Here is a 12,150-nt window from a genome sequence, read left to right as displayed (position 1 = left end):
CATGCTACCAGTGTTAAAGACTGCGATGGAGCTCCGTATGCCACGGCAAACTGGCTGACACTGACGGCGGCGGTGCACAAATGCTGCGCAGCTAGCGCCATTCGACGGCCAACACCGCGGTTCCTGGTGTGTCCGCTGTGCCGTGCGTGTGATCATTGCTTGTACAGCCCTCTCGCAGTGTCCGGAGCAAGTATGGTGGGTCTGACACACCGGTGTCAATGTGTTCTTTTTTCCATTTCCAGGAGTGTAGTTCAGTTTATGATTGCCTGTTGCACTAATTTTGGGTGAGCCACTGTGCTAAGCCGATGCCGTATTTTCAATGATCTCAAGGAGAGAGGCAGCAGCCCACTTACGCCTTTGCAAGCATGATAATAGAGGCAGTCCGGACATGGCGTTGCAGGTGATCCTCTTCATGACACACCGAGGCAGGACTCAGCAGCTGGTCCTGCGGCTCCTGCAGGCACGGAGGCTCTTCCCGGAGGACCGCACTGGGTCTCGAACTCGGCACCAGCGAATAGCAGAGCGTCTCGGCCTTGGGTATCAGGTTAGCTCCAGACTGATTTACAGGCTCCCTCTCAGCAGGGGCCGATTCAACGGGGTGGGGACCTTTAATATTACATATACGTTTTGTATTTAACCAGACTGATAAGCAAATCCTTGTTTAAAAGAAAACAGTTCTCATTTTTAATCTTCTTTTACCTACTGTTTTTATTCATGCTACACTACTGGCCATTAAAATTGCTACACCACGAAGATGACGTGCTACAGATACGAAATTCAACCGACAGGAAGCAGATACTGTGATATGCAAACGGTTAGCTTTTCTAACCTACAACGTTCTGACATGAGGTAAGTTTCCAATCGATTTCTCATACACAAACATCAGTTGACCTGCGTTGCCTGGTGAAACGTTGTTGTGATGCCTCGAGTAAGGAGGAGAAAAGCGTACCATCACGTTTCCGATTTTGATAAAGGTCGGATTGTAGCGATTGCGGTTTATCGTATCGCGACATTGCTGCTCGCGTTGGTCGAGATCCAATGACTGTTAGCAGAATATGCAGTCGGTGGGTTCAGGAGGGTAATACGGAATGCCATGCTGGATCCCAATGGCCTCGTATGACTAGCAGTCGAGATGAAAGGCATCTTATCCACAGGACTGTAACGGATCGTGCAGCCACGTCTCGATCCGTGAGTCATCAGATGGGGACGTTTGCTAGACTACAACCATGTGCACGAACAGTTCGACAACGTTTGCAGCAGCACAGACTATCAGCTCGGACACCATGGCTGCGGTTACCCTTTACGCTGCATCACAGACAGGAGCGCTTGCGATGGTGTACTCAACCACAAACCTGGATGCACGAATGGCAAAACGTCATTTTTTCGGATGAATCCAGGTTCTGTTTACAGCATCACGATGGTCACATCCGTGTTTGGCGACATCGCGGTGAACGCTTATTGGAAGCGTGTATTTGTAATCGCCATACTGGCGTATCACCTGGCGTGATGGTATGGGGTGCCATCGGGTACACGTCTCGATCACCTCTTGTTCACATTGATGGCACTTTGAACAGTGGACGTACCATTTCAGATGTGTTACGACCCGTGGCTCTACCCATCATTCGATCCGTGCAAAACCCTACATTTCAGCAGGATAATGCACGGCCGCATGTTACAGGTCCTGTACAGGCCTTTCTGGATACGGAAAATGTTCGACTGCTGCCCTGGCCAGCACGTTCTCCAGATCTCTCACCAACTGAAAGCGTCTGGTCAATGGTGGTCGAACAACTGGCTCGTCACAATACTCCAGTCACTACTCTTGATGAGCTGTGGTATCGTTTTGAAGCTGCGTGGGCAGCTGTACCTGTACACGCCATCCGAGCTCTGTCTGACTCAATGCCCAGGCGTATCAAGGCCGTTATTACGGCCAGAGGTGGTTGTTCTGGGTACTGATTTCTCAAGATCTATGCACCCAAATTGCGTGAAAACGTAATCACATGTCAGTTCTGGTATAATATATTTGTCCAATGAATACCCGTTTATCATCTGCATTTCTTCTTGGTGTAGCAATTCTAATGACCAGTAGTGTACTTAAACCTAACTAACCTAAGGACGCCACACACATACATGCCCGAGGCAGGATTCGAACCTGTGAGTGCAGCGGTCGCACGGCTCCACACTCAAGCATGTAGAACCGCTCGGCCACAACGGCCGGCGATGATGCCCGATTGGACACCGCTGCTCTTCCAATGAATCTACACTGAAGAGCCAAAGAAACTGGTGCTCCTGCCCAATATCGTGTAGGGCCCCCGCAAGGACTGCAAAAGCCCGCAATAGGACGTGTCATGGACTCGGCTAGTACCTGAAGTAGTGCTGGAGGGAACTGACACCAATAATCCTGCAAGGGTGTCCATAAATGCGTAAGAGTACGAGAGGTGGAGATCTGTTCTGAACAGCAAGTTGCAAGGCATCTCTCACATGCTAAATAACGTTAATGCCTGGGGAGTTTGGTGGCCAGAAGAGTGTTCCTGGAGCCACTCTACAGCAATTCTGGGCGTGTGGAGTGTCGCATTGTCCTGCACGAATTGCTCAAGTCCTTCGGAATGTACACTGGACATGAATGGATGCAGGTGATCAGACAGGATGCTTACGTAAGTGTCACCTGTCAGAGTAGTATCTAGAAACGTCAGGGCCCCATATCACTCCAACTGTGCACGCCCCACACCATTACAGAGCCTCCACCAGGTTGAATATTTCCGTTGATATCCAGGATCCATGGATGCATGAGGTTGTCTTCATACCTGTACACGTCGATCCACTCGATACAGTTCGAAACGAGATTCGTTCGACCAACCTTCGTCTCGGAAAGCCCATATCGATAACGTTTCGTAGGATGGTTCGCATGCTGATATTTGTTAATGGCGCAGCATTCAAATCTACAGCAATTTGCGATGTCGGTGATTTGACATTTTACCCGATTCCTGATATTCACACTACACTCTTGAAATGGTGCATGGGGGCTTAATTAAACAAAATGCAATTTTTTTTTTTTTTTTTTTTTTTAGTAGCTGTATGTCCGATTACGCAAGTCTCGTAAACGGCTGGCCCTGACTAGTATTATTACACAATCTGACTGCATAGAATAACAACAAACAATGAAACAAAATTTTCGTTAACACAGTTAATTAATTAAGTCCCCACCAACTATAAAACCTACGAAACCAACAAGGCACAAGTGTAGCTGTTCTGTATGTGGTAGTATGACTCAACGCACATCTGGCAAGGTTCTTCTTCAACAAGACAAGAATTTTTAAATATCATTTATACTGACGTGATAAAAGAAAATTAGAAATACTATAATTGTGCAAGAAACCCAGAATTACACTCTAATACAAGAACACACGCCAGATGCTTTGTTGACTGAACCTGTAATGAAGCATTATTCAGGACACACAAATAATAAGAAAATAGAGAACAGTAGTTAGTTACCTTAATTTATATTGACGAAAAGCACTCAGTTCATTACAATATCTCCATTGGAACAACATCTGCTATCTCTCCCATCAAATAACTGCATAAACATGGAACAACACTCTCCACTACCGCATCTCACTCTAACTTCAGCTACAAGCAGTGTCCACCACAATTTCTCGGCAAGAACTGCCTGCCGCTACGTCTCAATAATCACTGCCAGTGGAGGCGGCGGAACAATACTCTCTGTCGCGATTTCTGGCGCTGTGGCTCAGTGTAGCCACCTTTCATATGCCCTTCCTCCACGGGCTAGAATTTGATGGTATTTTTGCCAGCAATGGTGGTGAAAATACCACCAAATTCGTCAAAAAAAATACAGACAAAAATAAAAGATAATATTAATACGTAAGTATCATATAACTAGATAAAATTTTGGCTTTGCACTGACCTTACAATAGCCTAATATATAAAATACAGTAAGGAATACAAGTTCTTTCATACATATGACTTTACATAATAGTTTACACAAATATCACGTGGTTAAACAATTCAATCGATAGCGTCAGCAATGACGAATATGAGCAGGTAAGAGTCTTATAACTTTTCACAAACAGTAATACACAAAAAATCAGTTTATACAAATATTCACATAAAATGTTATCATAACAAGTGGTTGACAGTTCCAGCAGTAGCACCCAGCAATGTTGAGTAGGTGCAGACACCATCAGGTGACATCATTTCAGTAGAAGCAGTCCATCAGTGGCACCCAGCATTGTGGAACAGGTGCAGACTCCAACAGGTGACATCATTTCAGTAGAAGCAGTCCATCAGTGGCACCCAGCAATGTTGAGTAGGTGCAGACAGCAAGAAGTAACATCATTTCAGTAGAAGCAGTTCCATTTGTGGTACCCAGCAATGTTGAAGAGGTACACACAGCAACAAGTTACATTTCTCAGTAGAAGCAGTTCATCAATGGCACCCAGCATTGTTGAGTAGGTGCAAACAGCAACAGGTGACATCATCTCAGTAGAATCAGTCCATCAGTGGCACCCAGCAATGTTGAGTAGGTGCAGACACCGACAAATGACATCATTTCCATAGAAGTAGCTCCATCTGTGCACCCAGTATTGTTGAGTAGGTGCAGAGAGCAACAAGTGACATCATTTCAATAAAGGCAGTTCCATCAGTTGCACCCAGCAATGATGAGCAGGTGCAGAGAGCAGTCCATCATATTCACTATCACTGAACACACTATTCATCCGAGTTTATAAGCAGAAATTAAACATGTCCTATTGGCACCAATCATGTAGAAAAAGTACAAGTAACAGTCCATAATATTTACTATCACTGATCACACAGTTAATCAGCAGAAATTAAACATTTCTAAGTGTCACACATCATGTTGAAAAGTACAGGTAACAGTTCACAATATTCACCATCACTAATCAGACAGTTCAAGCATGAACAATAGTTTGAATGCACATACAAATGCTTTTACAATGCTCTTACACTAATCATACAAATCATAACAAACACACAAATGATATCAGATAATTGTCATATTACTATTACAAATACACAAACATCAGTAAACCTATAATATTTATGGGTGTCAGTGCAAGCCACTACAAACAAATAAAATAATATTTAGGAGATAGGTGGGTAGGATTAGGAAAGGAAAACACACAAAACACACTCACTCATCTTTCATCCACATTAAGTACTACTGTGTAATTGAATAGTGTTAACTGTGTAATTCAATTCTGTCAAAATTTTATGTTCAACTTGTGTATCAAGTAGTAGTGGCAGCAGTGTATAACAGTCAATAATAGTTAAGTCAGCGTCATAGTCATCATGTCAAGACCAATGTTTGCCAAGCCAAATAAAAATGTACGGTTGCTGAACAACTGTCAGTGTGCCAAGATATGCAACTTCCTCTCTCCAAAAAAAAAAGTACATACTGCTTAGTGATTTAACAAAGTGTGTGTAGACAATCTTCCTTCCATTTTAGTGTTCTAGTCTGCTATCTTCATCCTCCTTGTACCATATAGACCAATAAAAAAAACAAAAAAAAAAAAAAAAAAATGCACCTCACTTACTTTACCTCTTATACACCAAAACTCCAATCAACTTCATATAATCTCAATACCTCAATAATACCTCTTCAATGCGTCGATACATATAAACCTTAGTGCCAGTATCATTTCACTTCCATAACAACTCTTTCCTCTAGTCAGTCTCCTCGATCGAGTACAGATAAAATCCTAATGCAAACCTCCTCATCCCATACAATCCGAAGACACACTGTCAACACACAACCTCTGTGTAATCCATCTGACCAAAATCTTCTACTCATTATGAATTATAAACAAAGAATGCATACATGACCTCTAACAGACTTAGTTCGAATAACTCTCAGTAATTAAGTACGATTACGGAGTGTGAATGATCCTAATATTTCACAGTGTGTACACCACTTCAAGAATTATGGCAAACAGAAGCAAACATGTGGAGTATTTCTTGTGTCAAGTGTCACTTCCTATTTCAATTGCTCACGAAAAATGCAGTGTAATAACTGTGTTGGTATGTCATGTCGTTAGCTTCCTTCCTATTGGCATACATTTATACAGCTTTCATAAAACCTCCAGCTCATGTGACTTCTATGAAGTTTCTTGTACTAATGTCGTTCGTCGAATTATAGCAGTTCATTTTCTTATCTTAAAAATATAAGGCACTGAGCGTAAGCAAGGCAAGCAATAGCGAGTAAATATACCAGTAGTGAACAGAATGTCAACAAGTGGATGCAGCACAATTCTTACAACGAGGCTCTGCCAAGCGAACAATCTGTAACTAGTACCATAGTGTAACCTAAACTCTATGTTTGTACACTGTACATCAGCATTGCTATATACCAAATTAAAGTATAGTTATGACAACAAGCAGAAGTGTGTAAATGTGCAATCCATACGCATAGCAGTAAACATATATCTTACGTATTAAACAGGTCAGTACGCAAGCACGTCGCTTCACAAGTAATTTCATTGAACATGTAATTAGCACAAAGTATGAATCACGTAATCGCGAGCAGCAAATTACGTCTAAAGTACGTACCTAAGTGGAAATATGTTACCTGAAAAATAAACTCAATTAATAGTTACCTTTTTTAGTTTTTTAGTTTCTTCTTGGAAATTACATTCTTCCTGAAAATTTCTCGATAGCAAGTCGTCTTAACGTCGGACACGCACAGAAATTACCTGAAGTTCTTAAATATTTTATAGAACCGTATCCTGAAAAATACTGAATGTTAATAACATAATTCATCAAGTCACTATAGCTTTATACTGATTTTATTCGGAGAAAGACTGTGTATTTGTTTACGGCTGTCAGTGCATTCGCACTGAGCGCTCGATCAGCTGTAGGCGCGTGACGTAGGAAGTGATTGTTTGCGGTCAACGACTGCCTTGTACGGCGCACAGACTTGACTGTTGCTTTGAGTATACGCCGCCGCCGGAACAAGGCGCGGTATCCTTGCATTCTCCGTGTGTTTACATACAACTGTTAGTTTCTCAAAAGTATGTCATTCTACAAAAATTTTTCAAAAGTATATCATTCCACAAAAATTTTAACGTTAGATATATGATGTATTCCCTTAGAGCGTCGTGATTTAAGAGTTTCTACTTCGACAGTGTTATCATGAATAATTTTGCGAATTCTATATGGGCCGTTATAAAGCAGAAAAAATTTGCGACACAAACCTTTTCCTTTGTGAGACAAACGATGAGACTTAATTAACACCTTCTGACCAACTGACAAGATTTTTAAACGACCAGGACACTTAGCTGATTTCTCTCTTCTAGCAGCCGCAGATGTAATATTTCGTAGAGCCAGGTTGACAATTTCAGAATGCCGCAGTTTCCGTGTAGGCGGAAAAGGAACGATTTCAGAAATGCGATTTGTCGGTGCTTTATTTTTTAATATCAGTATAGGTGGTAAAGAAGTTGAGTCGTTAGGAAGTTCATTCAGAATGTTTTGAAAAATATGAAGATACTGATCCCAAGTTCTGTGATTCTGATGACAATAAAGACGACACAATTTATTGATTTCCTTCATCCATCTCTCTGAAGCGTTAGATTGAGGGTGAAAAAGTGAAATGAAAATTGGTTTAATTTTACGACGCTGTAGAGTACGAAGCCAAATTTTAGAACGAAACTGTGATCCATTATCTGATATAACCTTATCAACATGACCCACTTCTTTAAGAAAATGGTTAATGAAAGCATTAGATACTGAACGAGCTGTTGCTTTGCGTAACGGTGTAAAACACACATATTTTGATGTCAGCTCCACTGCTACGAAAATGTACGCAAAACCGTTAGTAGATCGAACCACTGGACCAAACAAATCAACTGCAGCCATGTCCTTTAATTTTGCTGGAATGATAGGAAACAACGGTGCTCTGTGAGAAACTGTCGGCGGCTTAGCCTTTTGACATAATTTGCATTTGGCAAGAACAAATCGAATACGTTTTTCCATATTATTGAAGTAGCAATTTTCTCGTAATTTATGAAAGCATTTTCTGGGACCAAAGTGTGCATAACTGAAATGCGTGTACCAAATCAGCTTATTAACCCACTCATCAGGAATACAAACTAACCAAACAGAGTTGTCGACCGATTTTCGTTTAAAAAGAATGTCATTGCGAACTAAATAATGCTGTCTAATCGCTACGCTTTCCTTTCTCCTCCACTTCTCCTTAATGTCCTTCCAGATTGGATCCTTATTTTGCTCCTTAGCGATGTCCTGGAGCGAAGACGAAATAAAGTTCTCAAACGCAACACCTTGAATATACATCAAACAGTAATTGTTTTCCTTGCAGTCCTCTTCAGCACTTTGTTTCAAACCCATAGGTGCACGTGATAAACCATCAGCCACAATATTTGAAGAACCCTGTATGTAAACAATACTAAAATCAAATTCCTGTAGGTACAACGCCCATCGTGACAATCTGCCATGAGTTAATTTTGTCGACATAAGAAATTCCAGAGCTCGATGATCGGTGTAAACCTTAGTATGTCTGCCAAACAAAAATGTGCGAAATTTTGTAAAAGCCCAAACAACAGCCAAAGCTTCAAGTTCCGTAATCGAATAATTCTTTTCTGATTTCGAGAGAACACGACTTCCAAATGCAATAGTCTTTTGTACTACAACGCCGTTTTCTTCTATCTCTTGAAATAAATGTGCACCTAGCCCTTTGTATGATGAGTCCGTTGCCAAACAAAAATCTTTAGATAAATCCGGATGTGAAAGAAGTGGGGCAGCAACTAAGGCATCACGAAGTTGTTCAAATTCTGACTGAGCTTCCTCATCCCAACACCAATTAGATTTCTTTCCGGATAGTTCACATAAACGAGGTGTGGCCAAATTGTCCAATCTAACAAAGCGTCTAAGAAAATTACAGACACCAAGGAAACTACGAACATCACGTTTTGTGGTAGGAACAGCATAATTACGAATAGCGTCTAATTTTTCTGGATCAGGAAGAATACCTTCTGTAGAAATAATGTGACCGAGAAATTTCACCTGAGAACGACCAAATTCAGATTTTTCTAAGTTCACCGTAATGCCAACTCTTGCAAAGATACGTAACAATGAATCCAAAATTTTGTTGTGCTCACTCCAAGAACGTTTAGCAATAAGAATGTCGTCAACATATGAAGTAATATTGTCACGAAGATAAACAGGTAAAATTTCATTTAAGCTACGAATGAATGCTGCTGAAGATACAGTAAGTCCAAACGGTAATTTCCGAAACTGGTAACAGTTACCAAAGGCTAAAAAGGCAGTATATTTTCTACAATCAGGGTGGAGTTCTATTTGCCAAAAACTTGGGCGCATATCAATCGTGGATAAAACTTTAATTCCATGAAAATGTTGAAGAAGTTCATCTAAATTTTGTGGACGGTCAGTTTCAGGAATGATGATATTATTTATCTGTCTGGAATCCAGAACCAAACGAATTGACCCATCCTTTTTAAGAACAACGTGTAATGGGCTAGTATAAGGACTGACTGCAGGCTCAATAATGCCCTGATCTAACATGTACTGAAGTTCATTCTTAACCTTGTCTCTGTAAGCCAAAGGAATAGCGTACGTTTTCCCGCGAAATGGTGTGTGTTCTTTTACTTTAAATAAATATTGTAAGCCTTGTATAGTTCCTGTGTGATGTCTAAATACTGTAGCATGTGAAGTCAAAATGTGGTGCAGCTCTTCTCTTGCAACGTCATCTGGCACTTCAGCTTTCTTAACCTTTTCGTTAATTAGTTCTTCGCTATTAATTATATCATCCATCGCGTCTCTGTATCTATTGTCATTGTCATGAATAAACACATTGTCGTCATAATGCTCAACGAAAACATCAGAAGTAAGAAACCTTAAACATTTTGTATCTGACTCAGATCTTGTTAAACACTCGAAAAATTTCAAACATTTCGGCATTCCGGCAACAGTCAAATTCACACTTCCTTCCTTAAAGTTCAAAATTGCCTTATGTGCGTTAAGAAACTCCATACCTAATATAATTTGTGTACTGAGTAATGGAACAATAATAAAATTAGCAGAAAATTCGTATCCTTGACAATTGAAATTTAGGTTGGTCTGTTGTTTAACTTCTACACCTTTTCCAGAAATCGCTCCTCGAATTGTAGTTTTAGAAATAGGTAACACAGGACAGGCAATGGTCCTTTCACATATACGAAAAACTGATTCACTAATGACATTCAATGGGCTCCCAGAATCTAAAACTGCAGTGAACTTATTCTTACCCACACATACTTCAATAACAGGATGTAAAAATGCGTCTACATTATTTTCCTTTTCGTCTAACAAAATGTCTCTCATGTCTTCCAGGCGTACGTAGTGTAAAGCCGTTGTGTCATTACTTTCTGAACCGTCTATATTGCTGCCAGAACCCGAAGCTGCTAGTCATTGTCGATTGTTTGCTTCACGTCTTTGATTATTCGCGTCATTTCGCGGATCCATTTCTACGATTTGCACTTGTCTCTCTGAAGTTCTGTCACGTGGAGGATGCCAATTAGGTCCCTCCTGTCTGTTAGATACAAATTCTTGGTTGTGTCTGTTATTAAAATTTCTGTTTTCCTGTCTGTCTGCATAACTACTTGTTGTATAATTTCGACTGTCACTTCTGAAATTATTGTTGTATCTACTACCCTGATTATTTCTGTAGTAAGAATTTCTATTACTGTATGAATAATTTCTGTCTTGGTGATACCGATTACTGTTTCCATATGATTGATCATTCCGGTACGAATTACCGTTGTTATACTTGTCTGTGTAATTTCTGTTAGAACGTCTGTTATTGTCATAAGGCTGGTATCTATTGTCCTGTCTGTTACGTCTGTCATTGTCAAAATTACCCATATAACGCCCGTTCCGATCACTATCCCTTTTCTCTGAAAATCTATTGTAATTACTGTTACTGAAAAAGTTACAAGAAGTCCCGTCGTCGTTGTCATACTCAAGTTCTTGCAACAAAGTCTTAAAAGTCTCAATGTCGTCTTTACATCGTCCGGCTAAAGCAATTTGTCTTATGGATTGTGGCAGCTTAGTTAAACAAATGCGAATTAATTCAGTCGGGCTATAAGGGTTGGAAAGGAACTGATTCTTTCGAATCATGTCTTCAAAATATTCCGCTGGCGTGCGGAATTCAGACTGTTTGAAATTACGCTGCATGATAAGACTGTGTTTGACTCTGTCTTGCGTGTTTTCGGACCAATATGCCGATAGAAATGCATGATAAAAATCATTCAGATTATTACAATCTCTAATGAGTGCGCGCATCCGCGTCGCCGGTTCGTTTTCTAAATATCCACACATAAATTCCAGTTTGTGACTTAGTGGCCAATTTGGTGGGAGTGCGTACATAAATTGATCTAACCATGCACATGGATGTATGTCATTCTTAGAATTGCGGAAGATCTTAAATTTCCGAACAGTCAAAAAGTGTTTATAGTCAAAGTTTTCGCCTCGTGGCGACAAAGACCTACCGCGTCTGTCCCAGTCCGAATGTCGATTATTATAAAGTTCGCGCGCCTGGCGCTCTCTTGTTGCATCCCGTAAATGAAACAAATTATTTTCTTCAAGGCCCTCTGGTATCTGTGATTCTAGATTTCTTCTGCTGTCTTTTCCTACGATTTCGCCTTCAATTTGTTTGACTTGCTTTTTTAATGCCTCAAATTCCCTTTTCACGCGTTCATTAAATTTTCCCTGATTTTCAACATGCTTATTTATGTTCTGGTACTCTTCGGTTTCTGAAAATGGCAATGGAGCTGTATCATCTGAATCTCTGTCCCCATGTAAACTAAGATTTGTCAATTTATCTGAAATTTCCTCAACTCAAGTCACCTAATTGTTCTTTCTGTTTATTTACGTCTTCCGTAAGTGTCACGACTCGCGTTTCAGTATTGACGCATTTAGTACTTAACTGTTCATATTGTTGTGTTAGATTATTTATCCTGTCATTTGGTACGGATTCCTCAATTCTCTCAAATATTTCTTCCTTATCTTTTGCACGTTGTAAATTTAACTCTGAAAATTTCTGTACTATCACGCGATCTCTTTCTTCCTGTTCTCTATCCTGTTCCTTTTGTCTAATCTCTACTG

At 40.4% G+C, this 12,150-nt stretch overlaps 1 protein-coding gene across 1 annotated transcript in view; it reads left to right on the top strand.

Moving 5' to 3' along the window:
• The first annotated feature begins 388 nt into the window (after nt 1–388).
• The window catches only part of LOC126108246 (uncharacterized), a 33,737-nt gene continuing 21,975 nt past the window's right edge, over nt 389–12,150 (top strand). Inside the window, exon 1 of the mRNA XM_049913475.1 lies at nt 389–544. Within this exon, the coding sequence (XP_049769432.1) occupies nt 389–544 (156 nt within the window). The remainder of the gene's footprint in view (nt 545–12,150) is intronic.

This window comes from Schistocerca cancellata, chromosome 11 (genome assembly GCF_023864275.1).
Source record: "Schistocerca cancellata isolate TAMUIC-IGC-003103 chromosome 11, iqSchCanc2.1, whole genome shotgun sequence".
Lineage (NCBI taxonomy): Eukaryota > Metazoa > Arthropoda > Insecta > Orthoptera > Acrididae > Schistocerca > Schistocerca cancellata.
Note: the sequence above shows the minus strand (reverse complement) of the source record. Positions and strands in the feature narration are given on the sequence as shown.